Raw genomic sequence first — 26087 nt, 5'->3', positions numbered from 1 at the left:
CAGAATTGGAAAAATGTCATGGTTTGGAGCTTAAGAACATTTATCAAGTTTGGTTCAAAGAGATCCAAGCTATATAGATGAGAACTTGCAGAAGTAGAATCTGAGTTTAGTTTAGACATTAGGAAGTAGAGAGGAGGAGGAGAGAATTTCAAATAGAAAATCAGGAATAAATTTTAATATTGTGAAAGTATAATAATGAGTACAGCAAAATAAGTATGAAGTATGACTATTGAGACAAGTACTTTGTGACCTGAGTCTTATTAATAAAACAGTGTCATGATACTGTGTTTTCAAAGGAGCATGGTATTGGTGCAGATCTAAACAAGTTTTCCAATAGGACAAACAGGAACAAAAAGAGACCTAAAATGATCCCACTTGAGCAAAGATCTGATATAAGAAAAAGTAGCCATTTCAATAATTAGAGAATAGAGAGATTATCTTAAAATGTTGCTGATGTAGTTGGTATTCATTGCCAAAATTTAAGAAAATGTAATTTATTCCTACTTTGTACAATTCCAAAATATCAACTCCAGATGGTTCAGGGACTTAAATGGTAAAAATAAAACAAGCCATTAATTTAAAGAAAAAAGTATAGGAAGATATATGTATATATTTTCTTGAAGTGTGGTTGGATCACAAAAATTATATATATAAACTCAAGCTGTAAATAAAAAATCTAATGTACTAAAATGATTACAGTAAAATTTAAAACTCATCAATAGATGCCATAAAGATAAAAGACAAGTTACAGTTTTGGAAAAGGTATTTGTAGCATATATAAGTAACTAGAGGTTAGTAATGAAAAATAAATAACTCTAAAAATAAAAAACAAAAAGAGAAAGAACTTGATAGACTAATGCGTAGAAAAAATGAGCAAAAGATATGTTAGGATCAAAAAGAAAACAAAACAAGACACAAATTGCCTATAGACATATCAAAAATATTTAACCTCTTAGTAATAATGAAAATGTACTTAAAACCACAGTACTATTTTACATATATCAAATTGACCAAAAATGGAGAAAAATGTTCATTCTGGTGATGGTGATGATATGAAGCAATAGAAACTCTCACATACAGTGTTAGTGTGAGTGTAAAATTTGGGGGAAAAATATGGCTTTTATCTAGTGAAGTTAAACAGAGACACATGCTATGTCCTAGCAATTTCACTTCTAAGAAAATTCTTGCACATTGCACCAGGATTCATATACAGGAGTATTCATAGCAGCGTTATTTTATAATAACACATACAGGACATGACCTAGTGTCCCTTGGCAGGAAAATGGATACATAATTTGTAGAATACGTATAAGTGGAATACTACACAGCAGTTAAATCAATCAACTACAGTTCCTCATATCAACGTGGCTTGTATAAAAAGTTAAACAATTTATTTAAGTAAACAATGAATCAAATAGGGCAGTGACAAAACCGATAAATGATGAGGGGCACTCCACCATTGGGGGGTAGGGCAAAGGTTTTTATAGAGAATACATGGAAGCAAAGCAAAAATATATATTTAACTGACTGTAACATATATTGTCTTATTTGGGAAAATTAGTTATTTGGCTAAATAACTAAATAATTCAGTTTGTTTAGCTTATGATAATAGCTTTTGTGTATCACTCAGATTTGAGATAAATCTAGTTGACTCTGGCTTTGGTTTGTTTAGGTAGACCACCAAAGGCACTAAAGCTACCCAAGTCTAATGGCCATCTCGTTAAACAATTTTAACACTGAGTCTCAGCACACGTTTTAAAGGAAGCAAATTATAAGAATTAAAAAGTATAAGTCAATTTATATAGTTATATCACTAAACAATATAATTCAATCTGTAAAAAATGCCCTTAGCTTTGTTTAGAGATAAATTCATGTAATAAAAAATGTACAGGAAAATAAAGAAATTATTAATACAAAATATAGGACAGTGATAATTCTGAGATGAAGAGAGAGGTATGCAGTGGTAATAGGACAAGTAAGAGGTTTCAAAGTCTTTGGTGATATTTTATTACTTAAGTTTACAGGGGGTTACAAAGATGTGCATTTTTTATTGCCATTCATTAAAATATGCACATATGTTATCACATATGTTATACACCTTTATGCCTTTCATTTATATTGTATCTTTCACAATTAAACAATCTTAAAAAATAGAGAATGAGAAGATAGAATTGGTGACACGGAGTATAGCAGCTCTCTGGAGACCATGGTGGACCACAGAGAGATGAGGTAGTTGAGGTAGGGGACACGTAGGAGCGAAGGCCGTGGTGGTCTGAAGTTATAAACGGTGACATTTTGTGTTTCTGAGCTGATGTGAAAGCATCAGTGAAGTGGAAAGCAGATGAAGTATCAGAGAGAGGCAGTACTTGCAAGAGTAACATCATTGTCTATGCAAAAGGAGTTGGGATGCAGGGCAAATCTGGAGGAATTGGTATTAAATAGGGAATGATGATCCTATGGGTCTGGAAAGAAGACGAATGGTGCTGGTGTGTGCTGGTGAGGTGGTGAAAAGATGAGATAGCCTAGTCTGCTGCTACTTTCTCTATGAAGATCCCAACAGCAACTTGCTTTTATGTTACAGGTTGTTGGAAGTTTGAGAAAGGAGGGGTATTTGTGAACCACTTGACTAGAAAAATGAGAAAGTAACTTCACTAGGTCTGTGGTAGTATTGCTGATCAGTGCTGGGCACTCTGTTACACACTGTGACCAGACATTTGAAGTCAGATCTGCAGCAGAAGGGGGCCTTCCTGCAGTTTGGATGGTGGCTCAGGTGGCAGGCATAGAGTAGGTTTGGTGTTTTGGCACATGTAGTGGATAGAATTGCATCCCCTCAAAAGATATGTTGAAATCCTAACTAGTACAGTACCTGTGAATGCAAGCTTATTTCAAAAAATGGTCTTTAGTGGTGTAATTATGGTAAGATGAGGCTATACTGGATTAGAATGGGCCCTAAATCCAATGACTGATGCCCTTTTAAAGAGAGGGAGATTTAGAGACACAGACACATTCAGAAGGAAGGCAGCTGTATGAACATAATGGGAGAAATTGGAGTGATGCAGCTACAAGTCAAGGAATGCCAAAGATTGCTGGCAACCAACAGAAGCTAGGAAGAGGCAAGGAAGGATTCTTCCCAAGAGCCTTCAGAGCAAGTTTCAGAGGGTCTTGGCAACACTTTAATGCTGGACTTCTAGCCTCCAGAACTGTGAAAGAATAAATTTCTGTTGTTTTTAGCCACCTAATAACTTAAAGGCTGCCCTAGAAACTTAATATACCAGATGACTATGAAAACAAACAATAAGTGAATGATTTAACCATGGCTTATTTAAATATAAGCTTGAAAGAAGAAAAGTGAGGACATAAGGGAGATCTGGAGCACGGAGAAACTGGTAAGGTCAAAGGAATGAAAGTATTGATAGGGTCAGAAACTACTTAGAGGAGGTTCTTGAGTAAGTGAACCATATAACAGGAAGAGTGGTGCCAGGGAATAGGAATTTTGAAATCAAAGTCTTGGCAGCAAAGAAAAAGTCCAAGATACTTTTTCTTGGTAGTGATCAGAGAAGTGGGGTCTCCAGTTTTCAAAAGTGAGAAGGTCAAGGAAATGAGAGATCCCATGGTCGTATGGACTGTGTCTATAAGTGACTCCCAATCCTGGTTAAATAATAGAGTATCTTGACAAGCTTACAAATAGACAAATAGCCAGGCCTACCTTATCCCATACTCATTAACTTAGAATCTCAAAGCTCTGTAGTCCTCCCCAGATCTACTACATCTGAATCTCACAGGCTTATAAAAACTCCCCAGCTTAGTCTAGTGTGAAGCCTGGGTTGAGAGTGTTTCCTAATGAAAAATCGCAGTAGTAATAATGGAGCAGATAACTATGTACAGAAATATTCAATAATTAATGGGACACAGGCATAATGCTGGTTAATGGCAGCAATAGAGCAAGACAGAGCCGGTGCAACCTGATACTGTGGACTTCAAAAGAACTGAGATTTGGAGGAAGCAAGGAGATAACAATCCATCAGAAGTAATAAGAAGTAAGGAGAAGTCATAAACATCATTTATTAATTTAGTTAAAAAGAAGAAGTAAATATACATCACTTCCAGACCCTTTGGTATATAGGGGAAAAATAAACTGTCTCTATTTTGGAAAACCATTTGTAGGGGATGTAGTGTCCTAAGGGAACTAGTTTGGTTAAAGGAAGAAAGTCAAGTGCACATTTTGAGAAGAGGCTGAGCATTTAGGGATGTGTGCTATGATAGAGATGACTCGGTGGAAGGACTTTGGAAAAGAGTCTGTTTTTAGGAGAAATACGAAGCCATATAGACTGTTTTCTGCTGGAAGCCTAGGCTCATGGTAGTACCTGAGGTGAACAAGGTTGAGAATTTCAGGGACATTAGTCCTGATTGTGTATTAGGGGACGTGTGGTAATTAGTTTCCAAAATATGGCCAAGACCAGCAGCATAAGCATCACCTGGGAACTGGCTAGAAATGTAAATTCTTAGGACATGCCCCAGACCTACTGAATCAGGCCCATATCTGTGTTTTAACAGCCCTCCTGAGTGACTCTAATGCATGCCAATTTTGAGAACCACGGGTCTAAAGTCTTTCCTCAAAGCTATATAACAGCCAGGGATCTGCTTAGTCCTGGAGCTCCGGGTCTTGAAACAGCCTGAAGAAGTCTTATTTACATGACTTCTTGCCTGGGCTCAAATGGTGAAGCTTGTGGTATCTAATATTGTGAAATTAAAACCTGAAAGTGATGTGAAGGTCTCCTGACATCTGATCTCTCTCACAGCCCAAGGTCTATGGCACAGGGAGGACAAGGGGGCATGAAGACCCCTGTTTACTGGTTGTTCCTAGAGCCTCAGCTGCTGAGTGAGTGCATATGAGTAACAGGGATTATACACATGTACTAGTAAGAATAAAACTAAAAATACAAATACAGATGTCCAAGGGCAACAGCCTTGAATAATCAAAAGTTAATAAAATGAGTAAATAAACTTTGTAAAAATTTACCAGCTTATTGTCATTTTCTAATTTTCATATGGATCAAAGAAACTTCCACTTTAATTAGCCTTGATTTGAGGTCTAACATTTTGCAATAGGACCAGCATTTCAGATTGTACTTTTGGAAGAGCTCTCCTATCTTCCTCTCTTCCACACTAGATATTCAGAGAAACTCCAAGAAGCCATTTTGGCCTTTTAAAATTTTTTTCTTTTTCTCTCTCTTCAAAGCAATATTCAAATGGAATTTTCTGTAACATTATGGCTAATATTTTATAATATAAAGCAAATTGATTGAGGTCAATTATGGCTTGCCATCCCCATAGTTAAAGGCTAAACAAAGAAGGCCTTTCAAGTGCTCTTCCCCACAATTTATGCATCATTTAAGATTTGACTATAAACTAATAAATTAGTATTCCAGTGTAATTCTGTGGAATAAGCCACCTTTTTTATGGTCACTACTTATATAAGCATAAAATTTAGTACCTCCAGAATTGTATCTTGAAAGAGAATTTCTGCATTGTTATTTAAGGAAGTTCATTAGTTACAAAAAATTTCAAGCTTATTCTAGCATGGTTTTCTCTGCTGCTTGCTTTGCTCTCAGATGCCACATGTGTTTTATCCTTTGGGCAGTTTTAGTCTTGTCTGACTTAGAATACTATAAGATATTGACCTCACATGTCTGATGTCCGTTTCTCATTTTCAATCTCTGAATTTACAGAAACTGAACGAGCCAAAGAAGAGGTTGGTGCTGCCTCAACTAAAAAAGGTAAGTGCAGCTTAAAGAAAAAGATGTCATGACTATAACTTCTTTATGCTAAGGTTTCTAACTCAATGTATTGTTTAGTGCTTAAGAAGAGCTCTGTTTATTGATTTTACTATTTCACTGATATGGAAACCCACTTTTAGTTTTTGAAAAATTGAAGAAATGCTGCTGTGTAAGCTCAATGGGATCCCAGTCATCTGGAGAGCATTCATGTTCAATATACTGATCTATAAGGTTAGCGTTTGAGCAAACGAAACTTTGACTAATAGAACTTACATGAACAATGTTTGCTTTGTGCAAGAATAGTATCAAATTTAAGTTTAAATTTAAGTTTTCAAAGCTATGCCTCTTGTCATGTCTAATCAGAAGCAACTATTATGTGAATATTGACTCCTCTCAGTAGACACTCTAAAGAATATCTTTAAGAACATTAATACATGTTAAAAATATTCAATATGATGAAACATTTACATATTCTCTATTCAAAACAAACTGGAACAATTTTGAAATTTGTGATTCTGTTTTACACATAGAAATGAAATCAGTAATGTATTCAATGTCTTTGGAAGAATCTCAAGACACAGTTTAACAACCCTATCCTCAACATACACACACACACACACACACACACACAAACACACACAACAGGAGTACCCTTTCACATACATGCCACTAAAGTGGCATAACATTTTTCTCCTTAAAAAATCTTTTATTGCATATGCTCTATAAGAGAATATATATCAGGACTATAGGGAGTTATAAAATATATATGATACATATCCACATTCTCAATCCCAAGCAACATATATATGGATACAAATGAATACATGGATATAAATTTATATATTAGTTAATAAATTAAAATATAAATTAATATACATTAGTTATATAAATTAATGCATAAATTAGTACACATGTATGTCTAATGAAAGACAAAAAATTAAATGATACCTAAAGGAAAATATAAACTACTATAAGATAATACTTAATTAGAAGCAATTAAATTATTGAGATTAATTGCTTCCCTTTTTCAAATACAGCTCTATTTATTATTCTGAATTTATAGTAGATAGGAATAAAATCTGTCCCCTAGATAGTTCTTTTCTTAGTAATGTAATATATGTGTGATGTCATTTTTGAGGTAAGTTATCACGATACATGTTTCATTGACATCTTTTACTAGGTATCAGTTTTTCCATAAGTAGCAGAGCCATGAATTTATCGGAAGTCCATATTAATATATCTCATTCTTTTATGGTGTCTTATTTTGAAATCAATTTTTCTTGTCAACATTAAATGGAATGTGTGGGTAAAACTTGGGTGCTTCAGGATGGATAATGCCATGGTATCAATGACAAGACTAAGAGTCTAAATATTTATAGATTCAGAGGAAGTCATAATCTAGGCATGGATACAGGGTATATGGATCCAGTAAGTGAATGTAAGGTCAGGACATCTATATGTGTTGAAAGCAAGAACAAAAGTGAGACAAAATTGTGTTCAAGATCTTCAGCCATGGGTGAGACCAGTGGATGTCCAAATAGCAGTATATGGGTTTCATCTGGAATTAGATTTCAGATACTGAGCCTCAGGGAATCCTTGATTGTGAAGACGGTCTGGAGACAGAGTTAAAAAGGAAAGATTCAATAACTGATAAGTGACCCATGCACAGACTCTGAATCACTTGGAGCCTAGATATTAGGGCAGAAATACAAGCACACATAATTTGGAGTTTAATCAAGTCAAATTGGAGTGAGCAGAGATACTGAATTGCTATTGAACCATCAGTTAGTGAATTCACTGGAATATTCAACCAAGAATGGTCTCTGAGTTTAGAGTAAGGCCAGACATATTGGTTGGGATTAAGTAGACCTGATTGCTAGGCTTAGAGTGAAATATAAGGAGAGAAATAACGTTTTATGAAATTAAACTATTGGCATTAATTATTTTGACTCTAGTTTGTCTTAGATCTCATACCTCAATCATTAATTTAAATATGACTCTGCATATTAGATTTCCTCTCAACTGTAGAATGAACAGAAACAAGGGTTCCTTCCAAAGCCATCATAAATATTTTGAAACTCAGGTAGAGCTTTACCAATTTGACAAGTTACATATAAAAGTCAAAGGAGACGCTTCTCATTTGTCAAGTAGTTTTCATTTCTCCTCCTCCTCACTGACAATCAATCACACATGAAAATATATATTACTTCATCATACATTTAGTAACCAGTCCCTAATCTCTACAAAACTCACTCTATGTTACAAGATGTCCACCTTTTAGTCCCTTTTAAGTAAGTAGAATAAGATAGTGATTTGGGTTTTCTTTATTTGTTTTTAAGATACTGGAAATTGTTGTTCTACACTGAGGCTTGAATTAGGAACCATGTGTGCAATGTTAAGTGGAAATTACTGATTTTCTGATTGTTTAAAAATTTTCAAAGTTAAAAGATAATTTAATATTTTAAATTAATTACAGTGTGCCAATTTATATCTAGTATAATTATTTGATCTTAAGCCTGCTTTTAAGTCGTATTTTCTTTGGAGATATATAGTATTTAATCATCAATATGATAATCCTCTTACTGTTTTATATTTGGTTTGCAGCTTTCAAATCATTTTCACTTTCATTCAACATATATTTATGGATCACATACTATGTGAAAACTTAAGGAAGTATTCAGATGTTAATACTATTCTTGAGCAATTAAAGACAGGGAAAAATATGAATCTTTATTGAGTCCCTGAGTTGTTTGGACCTTAGTTTTTGCTATCAGCTAAAGGTTTTCCATATTATCATAGTTCATGTTTGAAAGCCAACAGGGTAAAGAGATAAATACAGATAAAGAGCCGTAGGAGTTTAAAAATTATTCTTACCTGAGGAAAAGCAAAACATTTATTATACAAGGTGACTTTAGAGTCAAGCCTTAAATAACGGATAGAATTTTGTTATGTAATAATTAGTTGGAAGGGTATCTTGGGCATAGGTAACAGAGGAAGGCAAAGTGGTGGGAAATTGCAGGATGTGTATGAGGAATAACAAGAGTCTCAAAAACACAGTATGAATTAGTACAACCTGTGCTAATAATTCAGTAAAGGGGCCTGATTTTAAAATTGGACTCTACTGCATGGGCAATAGGGAGTCAATGAAAAATTGTAAGTATAGGAAATAACACTCAGGTATTTGCTTTAGGAAAGGGCAGGATAGTTAGGAAGCTTTGGCAATATTGTAGGCAACGTGCATTAGGACCTGATATTAGTTATGAGATTGGAAAGAAGGGATATTTTATAAGCACTATTATAAAGTAGATTCAGTGGAATTTGACAATCGACCAGCTTTGGAAGAGGAAAAGTCAGAAATTATTTAATGACAATAATAAGTTTTCAGACGGGGTGCTAGAAGAATATTGTTGGTATTTATCATAAAAATGAAAAAGAAAGATAAAAATAGCTTGGTGAGAGAAGATAAGATTAATTTTAGACATATTTAAATTATAGTACTGTGGCACATGCAAGTAGCAAGTAGGTGGCTCTAAATGTCAAAGTAGAGCTCCAGAGAGTGACAAAACTGGAGATATATCTGTGGGTGTCCTCTGCGTGGGTTAATGGTAGAAACAGTAAGAAACCATGAGCTTTTCATGGATTCTGTTCTCGAGAGAGGACAGGTCTGGGATGTTCTCTGTTCTCGAGAGAGGACAGGTCTGGGATGGAATGCTAGAAGCGAACATTTGCAGGAAGAAAAGCAAGGAGAGTCAAAGAGAAAAAGCAGAAAATAGTGACTAGAAAGATCAGAGGTTAAAAAAATGTAATTGTTATAATTTCATAGTAACCAAGGAAAATAAACGCTTTCAATGACTAGGTGGTAGTCACCAAGTCACTGGATTTGTCAACTAGATAATTATTAATGATGTTCAAAAGAGAATTTTCTGGGGAGTGGCACAACTAAAAGCTAAATGATGACAAATTGATTGAGGGATGATGAAGTGAAAGATACAGGCACTGATGCTGAAGAATATTGGTTAGGAATAAAACGATAAATAGGATAGTAGCTTGAGGTTCTTGTTTAGTCTATATCCATTTCTACTTTAATCTCCGAGGTAAAGTGTTTATCCTCCTCTTCAAGACCAGTCTCTCCATTTGGGTCCTTCTTGATCAGTCATTCATGCTATTTGGTGGCATTATGTTCTTTCTCCTTATTGACTTTTTTTTTTTTTTTTGGCGGTACGCGGGCCTCTCACTGTTGTGGCCTCTCCCTTTGCGGAGCGCAGGCTCAGCGGCCATGGCTCATGGGCCCAGCCGCTCCGCGACATGTGGGATCTTCCCGGACTGGGGCACGAACCCGTGTCCCCTGCATCGGCAGGCGGACTCTCAACCACTGTGTCACCAGGGAAGCCCTCTCCTTATTGACTTTATTCCTAATTTTGGAAATATTATTCTCAGTTTAAAATTACTTTTTTCTAGATTCCCATATTTCTCTCTACTATTTTCTCTCCTCTGTATCTTAGCCGGTCTTCTGGATGTTGGAGTGTTAACACTGCTTCTTATCTCCCACAAAGACGAGGCTTCTGTTCCTACTGTGCTTCCGATAATATGGCCAATGCTGAAGACATTATCATTGCTGAACCAATGGAACCATTCCAGTCCTCACATTATTGGATGTCTCAGTGGCATTTACCACTTTGTCTTTTCTCTAAGCGTCTCTCCTGTTGGGTGAGCATGACAACAGTCTCCTAGTTCTCACCATATTCTCTGAGCTTTATTTCTGACTTCTTTGTGTGTTTTTTCTTTGCTTCCCCTTAATTATTGGTGTTCCCCAGATTCCATCATTAATCCTCTGAACTTCTCATTCTATAGCCTCTCTTCGTGAGATATGCACACTCTCAAGGTTGAAACTCTGCCTTTTATCCTGAAGATCTCCAATTCTATGTCTTCATTTCAGGATTTCTCTGGCAAAGAGCTTTTCCCTGAAAATTTCAGGCTTGTATATTCAAATATCAAATAAACACCTTTAAATTCAATGTGTCTTAACTTATACTCTTCATTTCCTTTTCCCAGCTTGCTTTTAATTATCATTGGTGAAACCACAATCCACCCTCCACTTCCCTAGAAATCTGAGTGTGATTAATTTTCTTTTTCTAGCCTTCAGGTGATTATTCAAAGAATCTTCAAGTTCTGCTGATTTTGTTTCCTAAATATTTCTTGAGTTTACTTCCTCCTATTCATAACTGTGACTTCCATGTTAATTCAAGTCTTCATTATCTTTTTCTTGAACCACTGTAATGATCTAAACACTGTCCTCACATTTTTATTTCACTAATATTCATCCTAGCAGAACCCCCTCAACATAAATTATCAAAGTCATAAAACTGAATAAAACACACTTAATTTAAAACTCTATTTTTTCCCAGTTTTTTATAAAATAAAGTCCAAACTTGTTAAAATGATGTAAGAGTCCTCCAAGATCTGGCTCCTATATCCTTTTCCAGTTTCATCTTCAGATACTTTGTATGCTACAATAATACCATATTGTTTATAATTCCAAATTTACTAGAAGTAAGATTCAGGGAAAATGATAGCTGGAAAGGATGGCCTTGTGAATAGATTGAGTTGTTAGCATTGTCTGAGAAATGATGAGAAGCCTCTCTTTCCTGTCTCTCCACCTGAATATGTATCCAAGATTTAAGACTTTGTCTTCCACAATCAGTGATTTATTCCATTGTTTCAGTCATTGACATCCCCGGGCAATAACCCTTGGGCAGGTAACATTACATTCTTTTGTCCTTGGAAATAATAGTTTGTCATGCTAATCCTATAGATGTATATACCAGAAGTAATGTATGTGTCATATGGGTGATATTTCAAACTGCACAATATTTCCTTACCACTCTCCACTCCTTACCAGAATTCTAACATACCCCAATTCCATGGAAGCCTCACTACCCAGGGAAGCCCCTATAACTAATGGGCATATGTTGAGTGATGTTAAGGGGAAAGAAAGAATTGAGTCCTCAAGGAAAATTGAGGGAAACGTAGTGAAATAAGAGCCTAGAATGAAGCAAGTGATGTCAGCATCACAGCAGATAAGATGCTTCCTTGTCTCTCCCCTTCAGTCTACAACCTGTGAAATATTAACAACTCAACAATAAGCCTCTGCCCAACCCATCAGAATGCCAGAGAATTCCACATATCTGTACATCTAAAGGTGGATGGACTGGAACACATCGAGGAGGTAGAACTGGGGAAACAGTGGAGGCAGTCCCTGCAATCGTGGTCCCCTGGCTGTGGCAGCAAAGCTTGCAGCCCCAGAGAACCCAAAAGCAGCAAGGGAAGCAATACATAGGACTCTAGCCTCCTGAATGTAGTAGTGCCCGTGGCCACAGATAACTGGGACCCAGTTCTTCCAGACACAGAGCCATCCACGACTCCAGCCCCCTGTTCCCTGCCTGCAGTGGTGAAGCCCACAAATCTGACAATACCTGATATAGAGGCACTTGCAACTCCAACTGCACCCCACCCACCCCTTGGAGCCTGCAAATCAGGACAGCCCAGATGTGGCAGAAGCACCCACCATCCTGATGCCCCAGGTGGTGGTGCCAGCAATACCAACAGCAGCAAAGTACCAATTACCCCAGAGGCACAAGCAACAGTAACAAGGGCACTGGGTGACACCTCTGATAGAGGTGGTGGAGGGCAGAAAATGCTGACTCTCAAATAAAACCAGAGGCAGCACAGGTGAGAGAAACCAAAAACTTGTTCTATAGTGCCACCTACTGGAAAACAAAAGAAAGCCTACTAATTTCTAACCTGTAGAATCCTTAGAATTAAAAAAAAAAAAAAAGCTTTACCCAAACAAGAATGATATTCAGTACTTCAAACGCACTGGCAGAGGAACAACACATCAAGCACCATGAAGAACCACAGTAACACAGTATCACAAAAAGAAAATGATAATTCTCCAGAAACCAAACTTAAAGTCACAGAATATTGCAATCTAACTGATTGAAGAAACTGAATGAACTACAAAACTCAGAAAGGCAGTTCAATGAGCTTAGGAATAAAATTAATGAACAGAAGGAATACTTTAAGTAATTGAAACTCTAAAAAGGAGCCAAACAGAAATTCTGGAGCTGAAGAATTGAATAAATGAGATGAAGAATGCATCAGAAAGCATTGGGAAAGAGAATATGATATGGAAGAGAGAATTAGCAAACTCAAAGATAGAAATCCAAAGAAGATACAAAACATCATAGAAAACCATCAAACCCACATGGCAGACAGAAACACAAGGAAAAGCGGGAACCCAGAAAACAAAAGATAAAATGGCAGAACTAAGTCCTCCTCTGTAAATAATTACCCTAAATGTCAATGGATTGAATTCACCAGTCAAAAGACACAGAGTGGATGGATGGATTAAAAAACAAGACCTAGCTATATCCTACCTCTGGGAGACTCACCTCAGCTCTAAATATAAACATAGGCTAAAGTAAAGGGATGGAAGATGATACTCCAAGCAAATGACAGTCAAAAAAAGTGAGTATATTCTGTGCTCATGGATTGGAAGAATGAACATTGCTAAAATGTCCATATTATCTAAATCAATTTACAGATTCAATGCAATCCCAACCAAAATCCCAAGGATGTTTTTCACAGAGAACAAAAATTGTAAAATGTATATGGAACTACAAAAGATTCTGGATGGCTGAAGCAATCCTAAGAAAAAAGAATAAAGCTGGAAGTATCACATGCACTGGTTTCAAGCTGTATTACAAAGTTATAGTAATTAAAACAGCATGGTATGGGCAGAAAACAGATACATAGATCAGTGCAATGTAATTGAGAGCCGAGAAATAAACCCACACATATGTGGAAAATTTTACAAAAAAGGAGCAAAGAAACCTGGAGAGCCACATGCAAAAAAAATGAAACTAGATCATTACCTCATACCTTCCTCAAAAAAATGAACCCAAAGTGGATTAAAGCCTTGAATGTAAGACCAGAAACCATAAAACTCTTAGAAGAAAATATAGGCAGTATGCTCTTTGACATCAGTCATAGCAGTATCTTTCAGGATGTGTCTCCTCAGGCAAGGGAAACAAAAGAAAAAACAAATAAATGGGACTCATCAAACTAGAAAGCTCCTGAACAGCAAAGGAAACCATCAACAAAATGAAAATGCAACCTGCCCTACCACCGAGTGTGAGAAGATATTTGCAGATCATATATCCAGTTAGGGGTTAATATCAAAAAAATATAAAGAACTCATACACCTCAACAACAAAAAACCAGAAAACCCAGTTAATAAATGGGCAGAGGAGCTGAATAGAAATTTTCCAAAGAAGGCATATAGAAGGCCAACAGGTACTTGAAAAGATGTTCAACATCACTAATTATTAGGGAAATTAAAATTAAAACCCCAATGAGATATCACCTCATGCCTGTTAGAATGGCTATTATCAAAAAAGCAAGGAATAACAAGTGTTGGTGAGGATGTGGAGAAAGGGGAACCCTCATGCACTGCTGATGGGAATGTAACTGTGTAGCCTCTATGGAAAACAGTATGAAGATTCCTCAAAAAATGGAAAACTAGTGCTACCCTATGATCCAGTTATCCCACTTCTGGGTATTTATACAAAGAATATGAAACACCAATTTGAAGATACATGCACCCCTATATTCATCACAGCATTATTTACAATAGCCAAGATGTGGAAACAACCTAAGTTCCCATCAACAGATGAGTGGATAAAGAAGATGTATACACACACACACACACACACACAATGGAATAATAGTCATAAAAAATGAAATCTTGCCATTTATGACAACATCAATGGATCTTGAGAGTATTAGGCTAAGTGAATTAAGTCAGACAAAGACAAGTATCTTATGATTTCACTCATATGTAGAATATAAAAAAACAAACAGAAAACCAGAATAAATGAACAAACCAAACCAAGCAAAACCCAACATGTAGATACAGAGATCAGAGTAGTGGAAAAGGGCAGGGGAGGGTGAAATGAATAAAAGAGATAGTGATGGATAGAAACTAAATTTTTGGTGGTGCTCATACTGTAGTGTATATAGAAGTAGAAATATAATCTTGTACATATGGAACTTATATAATGTTATTAATCAATGTTACCTCAATAATATTATGGTAAGATATAAATACTAAAACCAATCATTTTAATTTGAGAAAGCATCTTTTTGGTATCCTTGTAATAAAAGTGAGATTGAAGTTTGGTATAAGCTGGAACTTTGCAGGTAAATTAAACAGCGATAAAGAAATTTTTAAAAAAACCCTGGAATTATAGAAAACCAATTTATCCACCTTACAGTTTATCTCAGGGCTATCCATAATCCAGGCATCATTTTATAAGAATGTTAGCTACTTTGCTTCCTTAATGTTAGTTGCGGTCACTGAAGGAGTGCAGCACAAATGTACATTTTTTTCTAAAATAAACACCTCCAAATGTAGAACAAATGGAATTTCTTATTTCCAGCATGAAAGGAGGTTTCAGGTACCCTATAGCATAGAAGGAGAATTTGATTAAGGTCTTCCTTTGATTACAGGCAATTAGAAAATCCACTTACTTAGATGAACTGTTTATTCCTAATACTTACTCTCCATAGAATTAGGCTTGATGAATTTTATATCAGAATCAGAAATGAAAGGGTCATTTCACGTAAAATGTTTTCTGTATAGATAATTGGTATTTTCAGTGACCTTTTCTGAATTAAAAAAAAAAACTGGTTTAGGGGACTAGCCTCCTCTACTTAATATAAGTGCAAGGAGTTATTAACTAACCACTGGAAAAGAAAAACTTGGTCTTTGTTGTAGAAAAACTTGGTCTTTGTGTGTAAGTCACAATCCAGTGTTTTCTGAAAGATATTTACTCTTCAGAAGATTAAAACAAAATAATTGAAAAATACATATTTCCTATACAATATTCATACTGAGTTTTCAGAATAAAAGAATTATGAATAAGGCTATATGCCCAGGGCTCTATTATAATTAAAAATTATCAGTGTTTGATTTTCACATTGATTTGAGAGAGAGCATTCATAGAGGAGACTAATGTACCACACACCTTACTAGCTCCTTAAAGTAATTATAATAAAGTCTAACTCTTTAGTTTGGAATTCAGGGGCTTATGCAATTGACCTCATCTAGTTTTAGATTATTTCATATCTCTTCTATGGGAACTCTCTGCTCCAGCTACACTTGTTCACTTCCTCTAGTCACACACAAGGCTTTCCTGGTTCTTTGCCTTTTTCATGTTTCATTGGCTACACCTAATATCTCTCCTCTTTCAGGAAATATACTAATACCAAAACTGATCTCTCTAACTCAGAATATTTATTATCAAATCTCATTTTTCAATTAATACACTTAATCACCAAGCAAATATATATCGATCACTTGCTAGGTCCGAAACAATGCTAGATGCTGTAAGAAATATAAGCAATCATCTCTGAATATCCCATGGGCCAAAGAAAAAATGACAGTGGAATTTTGGAAATATGTTGAATTAATCTATGATGAAAATATCACACTGAAACTGGAGATGCTCCTAAACAGTGTTTACCTGAAATTTATACTCATTAAAAATATTCATTAGAAAAGAAGAAAGGCTGAAAAGCAAACACTTAGGAAGAAAATAATTTTTAATTTATGTTAAAATTTTCATGAAACCCAAAGAAAGAAGAAAGAGAAATAAAAAATGTAAATGCAGAAGCTAAAGAAATAGAAATTAAATAGTACAATAGAAAAAGCAATAAATCCAATTTAGATTCTCTATAAAAACTGAAAAAACTGATAGACCCTTATGTAAACTTATTAAGAAAAAAAGAGAAGACACAAAACATTAATATCAGAAAATTAAAAGGAATCATCATTACAGATTCTACAGATAATTAAAAAATAGAAATATTTCCCAGTGAGTTTGAAAATTTTAATACAATTGACATTTTGAATCTTTAATTATAATTTTTCACCAAAGAAAAGTCTAACCAGGTGGCTTTACCGGTGAATGTTTTTCAAACATTTAAGGAAAAATTAACACCAATCTTGTACCAAGCCTTCCAGGAACAGAAAAAAGGAAACATTTTATGGAGCTCATTTTATGGAGCTAGAATAACCTTGATACAAAAACCTAGCAAGGAACAAAAAAGAAAGGAAACATACAGGTTAACTTCTCTTGTGAACATAAGGGCACAGATCTAAACAAAATATTAGCAGATCTAGTCTGATATTATATGAGAAAGACAAAATGGAACCAAGTTGGTTTTATTTCTAGACTGCAATTTCAAAATTCAATGTAATTAATCAGAATAATAGAATAAAGGGAAATTATACTTATCATAGAAGATGCATTTGATATATTTCATATTATAGTAGAAAGAAACTTCCCTATCCTGATAAGATATATACAAAAACCATTAGCAAATATTATACTCAATGGAGAAAAATGGAAAGATTTCTCCCTGAGAATTGGAACAAGACAAGGATGTCTGCTATCAGCACTTCTGTTATGCATTGTACTGGATATTCTAACCAGTGCAATAAGGTGAGAAATAGAATTAATCAGTACAAGAATAAAAAAGTAAAAAATAAAACTATTCACATGTGAAATTATCTGCTTGAAAAATTCAAAAGAATATACAGTTGAACTATTACAACTGAGTGAATTTAGCAAGTTTTATATAAAAAAGTCATTTTTTTCCTTACTCTGTCTCTAGTTCATGTCATTAACTTTTTGAAAAGATCATGATCATTTACTCTGTAGACACTTGATTTATGTAATTGTTTCTTCAGAATATTATTTAATATGTTCTCTATATCATATATTTGATTAACCTGAAAGCTTAATCTTTGGCTTAACTTGATTCCAGTTGGCTCCTTTGGCAAGAATACTTCAGAGGTGATAACAGTTGTACATCACACTGCATGTCATGAGGAAGCACAGAATGTCTGGATGTCCTATTGTGAATGAGTGGCTTTAAGTTTCCTCAGTGGGTTAAGCTGGTGACAATCACATTTCTTCATTTCCAAGTTGCAGTTTTCCCCATGCAACTCTTGGGGGTGATACCTGGGCATGACGGCAATATCCAGTTCCCCATTCATCCTTCATCTAATAGTTGCTAATGTCCTCTGAAGATCCTTACTTGAATCAGTTATTTCAGTACACTGATTTTGCATGAATCATTTCTATTTCTTGGATGTATAACAAGGTAAGCAGATAATACTCCACCGAGAGTAGTAAAATCTCAGTAGTTCATGGGAAACAGCACCTAAGTGATAATTCTTATTTCTTTTTTGGTTACTTGTGATTTGGAATGACTTCATTTAATATTTAAGCAAATCTCAAGCATGACTACACTGTCCTTTGAGTTGATTAAGCAACATTAAGCTTGAATTTAAGGAGCATCTAGTTGACATTTTCAAGACGCTAAGTGGCTCCAGCAGTTACCTGGAATGTAAGTCGATTAATCATAATCCTGTCAAGCGGAATTCTTCATAAAGCTTGTTTATCAAAGCAGAGTATAAAAGAATAAGATAGAAAACAGTGTGCAAAGACTAGTAAGAAGAGGGCAAGGGATTATTTTTTTCTCTAATTCTTTAAGAATAGATTTATAATAGTAGGTTTCAGTTGGATTTTAAAGAAGTGAGAAATATTGAAAAAGCTTTAAAATAGGTTGTTTAGAAGAAAATTTTGGCATTGAATGAGTTACAAAATGCCTTTTTGAGCAGAAGCAGCATTTACATCTGGAATTTTATTTAAACCTTATCTCTGCTTTGCAGCTGTACCTGGAAAGAAGGAAGAGAAAACAACCAAGACAGTGGAGCAAGGTAAAAAAAAATGAAGGAGGTTGACATTATCTTTAGAAAGACAACAACATGAGGAGGAAAGCACTGGATTCAGACAGGCGGACGACAATAACCTTTAAATCGATTGCTCTCTTTCACTGTCCTTGCATGTTTTTCTGTGCCAGGGAGAATGTGAGGTGGCAATCTGGGTTTTTGTTCTTTTGTATAACTAAACTTTGAGTGTAAGTTCAGAACAGGAAAGCTCCACAGACTGCTTAATTACATCAAGAGAAATGTTAAGGTTGTTGGGAATAAGGAAATCTTCCAGGGCAATTGGTAGACATTTTTTTCTGTTTGATTTGTGGTTTTAACACCACCTGACTGATCATAGTTTAAAGAATAGAGGTGACACAATTCTGTTTATGCAAAAACAATTTCTACTGCTTGAAAAGTAATATGTTAAAACAAAGCAAAAAACCAGCAATACAGGTAAATTACTTGCATTTATATTACAACTTCAGCAGTTGATTCTCCCAAGAGGTCTAAAATTTCAGTGTTATAAACCATAATGCCATAAATAATGCTTTTTTTTAATGCAGCTATATAATAAATATATCATTTTAGAATATGCTTGAGAAAAATGCTACAGCAGAGTAGAATAAAAGCGTTTGAAGTGATGTTGGGCCTTCTGTCAGAGCTCATAGTGCTAATAATTTTAATTTTTGTTCCCCCCACTCTGGCTTTTAATATATTATAATATAATATGTATTATTTATTATAATAGATGAAATCGGAACTAGAAATAATTTTGTCAAGAATGAAATCAAAATCATTTCTCCTCTTAAATTTGAGACAAATTCCTAATATCAGAAATTAGATATTTTTACATATATATATATCAAGAAAATCCTTCAAACCCTCACATTTCAGATAAGTAAACTAAGGTTAAAAAATTCATCAAGGATTTATTTCCTTTGGTTTTTCAAAAGAAAAATCACATTAAATCACATTGAATAAGTTTTGAAATTCATTTTGGCTTCTGTGGACTACCTGGACTTTTAGAATTCAATAAAATGTTTCTGTCAACTTCTTTTTTTTTTTTTTTTTTTGCCGTACGCGGGCCTCTCACTGCTGTGGCCTCTCCCGTTTGCGGAGCCTATGGGGCCCAGCCGCTCTGCGGCATGTGGGATCTTCCCGGACTGGGGCACGAACCCGTGTCCCCTGTTTCGGCAGGCGGACTCTCAACCACTGCGCCACCAGGGAAGCCCTCAACTTCTTTTTGAGGTGGATACTTTAGTCTCTGAAATATAAAGTAGAGCTCTAGGAGCACAGATCCCAATTTCAGCTTGTTGACTTAGACAAGGTTCTGAGCCTAAATTTCTTCTCTAAAAAATAGAGTTAATTATACCTGACCTACCTGTCTGACAAGATGTGGAGTTCAAACAAGAAAACGTATGTAAAAGGATATGAAAAAATATAAACTCCTAATTAAGTATATAGTATTTACTTAGGTATTTTTCCTTATAAAATCAGCTTCAATATAAATGAGAATCAAAACACTTTGCTTTCATTAAGCTTCATAGTTTTTCTCCCCTCTAGTATACAGGCATTGGTTACTCATCTTACAGCATTTGCAGATTGTTTTTATAGCCACAGAAAATTAAGAGAAGACTGACTAGAATATAAAATGTCCACATTAATAATAGCACCTAACATATAACTGATTAAGCTCAGATTGTTTATGTGTTCTTACCTTCATGTTGGTGTCAGTTTCGTTAATTCTATAATGTTGCCTCAAATAGTTTTGAGACTGGAAATGGCTCTTAGGGATGTGAATTTACTCCTTCAGATTATTTTATAATTCATTCTTTTTAAATCATAAGAAATAAGGTATTTGGATAACTTGCATACTTTTGCGATGGTATATCTATGACTAATAATTTATATGAAAATATATATCTTGTGATTTTAATAAATCAAGGAATTTATGTGATAATAAATCAATTACATTCTACAGATTTCATCATAATATTCTAATATTTATACATAAGATGATGCTTTGACTATTGTGTAGCTCTTCCTTATATAGTTTTTAGTTATTTTCAGAAGTATAAATAATCTAAAACTAGTTCATAATTCTTTGAAGTACAGTTAAATAGTTTATAAAGAGTTATTTTCATTTAAGGTTTAACTTATGGACTTGTACTAGGGAAAAACTATGACACTCATAATTCTTAATAGATTTCAAATACACTGTGTGATCTATGTAAAACTGTGTACACTGAACCTCTGAACTTAGTCTGCATTATAATTGTACTTGGGAAACATCGATTAAGCTAAACTTTACATTATGGAAAATTCATATAGTGAAAGGTGAAATAAATGTTATGTTTATGTAATTTAGTGAACTAGACCTCATATCGTTTAAGAATTAGAAATTTAGTTAATCTAACCTCTGCAAAAGTCCAAAAAAGTATCTCTATTTAATCTTTGATTCATGATGGATCATGTGGTTTTTAGTTATTCTTCTCATAAAGATCTTAAATTGGCTAGACCAGAATTTTGAGTATTAAGAAACTCTTTATAAATTTTCCCACACTAAAGCCACACACACACACATACACACCCACACACACCACAGACACCATTAACGATTTCTCTTGTTTAGAAAGCAATTACCTAGAAGCATCAGGAGACACAAATATTTTCCACAATACATGTTGCTCTCCTTATAGTGAGAGCCAAGGAACGCCAAAGATAAAACATCACAACACGTGCTACTGTATGAAGATTTGTCTTTATATATTTGTATATTATATCTAGAAAGAGTACATCACATTTCATTAAGCTTGGTTTATTTATTGTTTGATATTTATTTTCTCATTTTTAGTGTACTTTTTCCTCAGTATTACTTTTCAAAATTGACCTGTCCCCCTAAATCCAATTTCCCTCTCTCTTTTTCAATCTTGTTTTCTCTCAGAAGAAAATTTTTCATGGTATTTGCTTGTTACTAGCCAGAGGATCAAAGCAGTCACTCTAGGGAAGTGACTTCTTACTTACTGTGGCAGGGACGGAGACCAGTCAAGACAACTAACTTTAATGATATGAGTTGTAGATTGGAGTCCCAGCATCTCCTTATTTCTAATATTTTTCATTCAAAGTGATTTCAATCTAGCAATGAAAAGGTGAAGAAAATAGTAATAAATCAAATCATTCGCATATCATCTTTCTTTTTCTTTCATTCACACCTGTGCATGCTATTACTTAAAGCTTTCTTTAAGAGTTTGTTCTAAGGGCCTGTAACAGTGCTGGCATGTAGGAAGTGTTCAAAAAATACTTGGGGGTTGAATGAAAACATAGAGGAATTGTTGAAGAAAAGAATACTAGGTGATCCAGATATCGATGATCTGTGCCTCTAAGTACTGTACAATTAAGATATTTTAGTAAATCAAATGTGATTTTGGATAGCAAAGATTGCCAGATATTTCAGAAACCAGGATAAGTGATTAAATCATCTAACTACTCTCATTTTAAAGTAAAAAAGTAGAGCAAATTAATAAATATGCATTATTCATTAATTATATCATTATTATGATCTTTGTAGATGGGTACTCTTACATAACAAAACAGCATGTGGTGAAACATATGGATAAAGACATCGAATAAATTAAATTTAGCAATTGCACCTTCTATATTGTAAATTTTAAAAAATCTTAAAATGAGAGAAAATTTAATAATTGCCCAATTAGGCCAATGTATGTCTAAATATAGAAACGTAAGGGCTTATCCTCACTTTTCTTGGTTTTACATTATAGAACTGAATTAGATGATCTTCTATTCCTTTGAATCATAAAAAAATTTATGTTCAACAAAGTTTTTAAGTAGTATGTCCCTTATATCAGAATATAAAGGCTCTTCCTGCTATAGGAGAAGGCTGGTCTAGAAACACTTTTATTTCTAGGATTCTAAGACTCAAATGTTAAGGGAAAACACACTTTATAAACTTGGATATTTTAGTATCCCAAAATTAAACTGAAAATTTCATTACAGAAACATTAGTTATAGTCTTCCATCCTCTTAACAATTAAAAATCACTTCAAAATCCACTTAAGTACAAACATGACAAAAATATTCATGAAAAATGATTAAATAGAATTTGAGTACCTATTAACCACCAAGAATAAATTTGAACACAATTAGTAATCATTTTATTAAGGGTAAAATTGGAGCATATGGATCATAAATGTATCAAATGCAGTTCATTTCCTGTAATAAAACATATTTTGCTTTAAATTAAGAAATCTTTTTAAATTCATAAGTGCCGTAATTTGTGTCCACTTGAAGACTTTCTGTTTTTCTTTGCCTTTGTTGCTATTTTGTAAACAATGGTACCCTACATAATTGTATTAGTGTTTTAAATTGTCACAAGTGAAACCCAACTGATATTACATGGTTTGTGTGTTTGTCATTGTCCTCAGACACTTTTCAGATTCTTCTTTGTACATGTACTGATCTATTTAGAATCTGCGATGTGTATTTACTGTAGATTGATCCCATACTTTCAAGTGAATATTAATAATATCTAAGAGTAATGATTTCTCTGAGAGAAACGTATTTATTTAAATAATAAATGTTTATACTTCATGATGTGTCAACACTATAAAAAAAGAGAGAAACAACTTTACATTTAAGATCAATGTAGTAAAACTGAAGGTGTAGTTGATACATATTGTATTTAATTATTTGCTTAATATGTGACTATAAAATAACCTATTTGCACATGTGGACTAAGTCATGCTGTTGACCCTCAATAAATGTTAAAGTATAATGACAATAGTATTGATTCCTGTGAATTCTAAACTTTTGACAATAGTTTGTGCTCTGGTTGTTTAATATTTATTGAGCGCCCACAACAGACTAGGCGCTGGGAATGGGTGTGAGGAGTATCAAGTGGGCTTTGGAGAGAAGATGGTCTACATACAGAGCTCATGCAACACTTGTAAAAATGAGTGTACTCTGCTTGCTTACATATTTTATATATTTTCAAGAGAACTTTTTGCAATTTTCCACTATCTCACTTGCTCACATAACACATTTCACTACTACTTCTTACTTTTATTTCATTTAATCCTTTTAGAATGTTCTCATAATCATATGATCTCATGTATGAAAATTTCTTTCTAGTCCCTTCTTTTTCACCATGTTCCTCCCCATTCCTTTCATCACTTTAATAAATAGACAGGTATAAATCCTACCTATCACAGCTGATTCACAACACACTCAAAAAGTTTGTATTGTTGCATTGATCTCCTACAGGGTACCACCTCCTGCCATGCAACATTTGGTTCATGTGATTCATTTATTGGTAGGAATGTCATTGAATGCTAAAGAGAATTTCAGCCCGGTAAAGGAGCAATGTGTGCCAGTGAGGTTGGCAAGATTTGGAGGCAATGCTAAAAGATGCATTCACGCTGTACCTTTCCCTCAGAAATTAATGGTTCTTGTATTAATGATCCATTTTCTCTAATAAACTAATGTGTAACTTGATCACTCTTATTTTATGCAGGATATACTATAGGCAAGCACAAGTCACACAGAGAGATAATTGTAATGCACACATTCCAGTTTCCGTCATGCATAATTCTGCTTTTCAGTTATCATGAAACTGAACCACTCCTCTGCTTAATGTGACCTCTGTGCCTATCTTTTTCTTTCCTTTCCTTAGAGACTGTGGCCATTTCATGGAGAAGAACAGTAAAACTATAACATTACCCCAGGAACCTCCCCCTGCATTTCATACTGGGGTCACTACTTTTACCACCAGGTTACCTTTTTAACTCTGGAGTCAGAGGAACTGGCTGTTAGATGAGCTAAATTAAGTTACCTGACGTTGCCAGAACACACAATTTACATAGGGGTAGTGTGTCACTCCTACTCTGTTTATATTCTATCCCTTCCATGATTCATCAAAGTAATTTCTTAATGGCAATTGTATCCATCTTTTAGGTTCTTAAAAGCAACAAACTTTTTACATCATGCATGTCCTCTTGCTTCATCTATCTTATAATTCTAAAACTTTGTCTTGATGTGATGTCCAACAATCTTTATGTAAACTAATGGAATGCAGTTATAAACCATTTCTTAAAGCCCAAATTGTAAATATGAAGAAAAGTTGTCATATGATTTCTGAATTTAATGAAAATGCACTTCAGATAAAGTGTATTTTTGATCATTGTCTACATCTTAATATTAGATTGATGGTTCTTTAAGAAATCCTTAAATCTGCGAAAGACCATTTTCATCCTCTTTATAATGAAAACTCTTACAAACCTTATTTTTCCTCATAGAGAATTTTGATCACCAAAACCAGGATTTGGCAAGTAAAAACTATTTTAATTACTCAATATAGATATTTGAAGATTACAGTTTTGTTCTCCAGAGAGAAAAATTGACTTTTGTTTGTTCCTTTGACACTCTACGCTAGATTATATAAAAGACTGCGGAAATGCATTGTAGTGTTTACCATATAACACACCAAGAAAACACCTCCTTGCAAGTTCAAGGACATTAAACTGCTAATTATGTCTCTTTTTTCTATTAATATTTACTTTCACTCCTGCTTTTATTCTGAAACCACATATGGGTTTATTCTCTTTTTTCCCTTAGGGATTTTTAATAGAAAGTATATTATAAGCTGCTCTGTTACAAAGCTAAGTGGCCAGAACAAAGATTGTTTTGGGAGAATTTTTTTATCCCTTTTTTACTGACTTTTTTCTTTCATTTATAAATTGATTTTCTGCTAAAGGCCTATTTAGGGAAAAAAAGAAGTTGGAATACAATACACACTATCTTGAATAAAATTGCTTAAAATCAATTGCCATGTCATATCCTGGAACAAATTAACGGAGTTTAAGCTACAGTCTCTTAAAATCAAATTGCAGATATTATCTTAAATCATTAGCCCTACATAAAAATGCATTGTTACTTTCTTCTAATTGTAAATTAAAGTACACATTATAGGTCAAATAATTTCAGGAATAAACATGAAAAAATTTTTCATCATTCTACATAAAATTTACTTGCACCTTATTGATTATTACTGCCCCAGTTTTTCATAGAATGATGATGTATTATATGCTAAATAAAAAGCAATTCTTAAAACCTGAAAATTCAATTCAGATACTCCTTTGGAATTATGAAATGACAAAATATAAGTTAGAAATTTTCTTCATCATTTTGACTTGCAAATTTTGGGTTTTATTTCACTTGATTTTTATGTAAGAAAGAGAGATACTAGGTCAGATAACTCATAAAAAGCATCTATAGTCTCGTTAAAAGTCTTGACAATAAAAATCATGGTCAACAATTCTTAGCTTGGAGTTAGCACTTGTATTGCTGGTCCTTGAAAAGAAATAACTGATAAAAACTAATAATGATTAGAAATATTAACCTGCTTGAATAATGTAGTACAGTTATCTGAAAATAAAACTTAAGGCTTGGTC

At 34.2% G+C, this 26087-nt stretch overlaps 1 protein-coding gene across 1 annotated transcript in view; it reads left to right on the top strand.

Annotated features, from left to right (window-relative positions):
* TRDN (triadin) overlaps positions 1–26087 on the top strand; it is a 313614-nt gene that overhangs the window by 198660 nt on the left and 88867 nt on the right. Inside the window, exons 21-22 of the mRNA XM_089921672.1 lie at positions 5730–5777; positions 18580–18627. Of these exons, the coding sequence (XP_089777798.1) occupies positions 5730–5777; positions 18580–18627 (96 nt within the window). The remainder of the gene's footprint in view (positions 1–5729; positions 5778–18579; positions 18628–26087) is intronic.

This window comes from Delphinapterus leucas, chromosome 12, assembly GCF_059928025.1.
Source record: "Delphinapterus leucas isolate spDelLeu-1000000601 "Yukka" chromosome 12, BTC_Dleu_Yukka2, whole genome shotgun sequence".
Taxonomy (NCBI): Eukaryota; Metazoa; Chordata; class Mammalia; order Artiodactyla; family Monodontidae; genus Delphinapterus; species Delphinapterus leucas.
The sequence above is the reverse complement of the archived record's forward strand: the minus strand, read 5'-3'. Positions and strand labels throughout refer to the sequence as shown.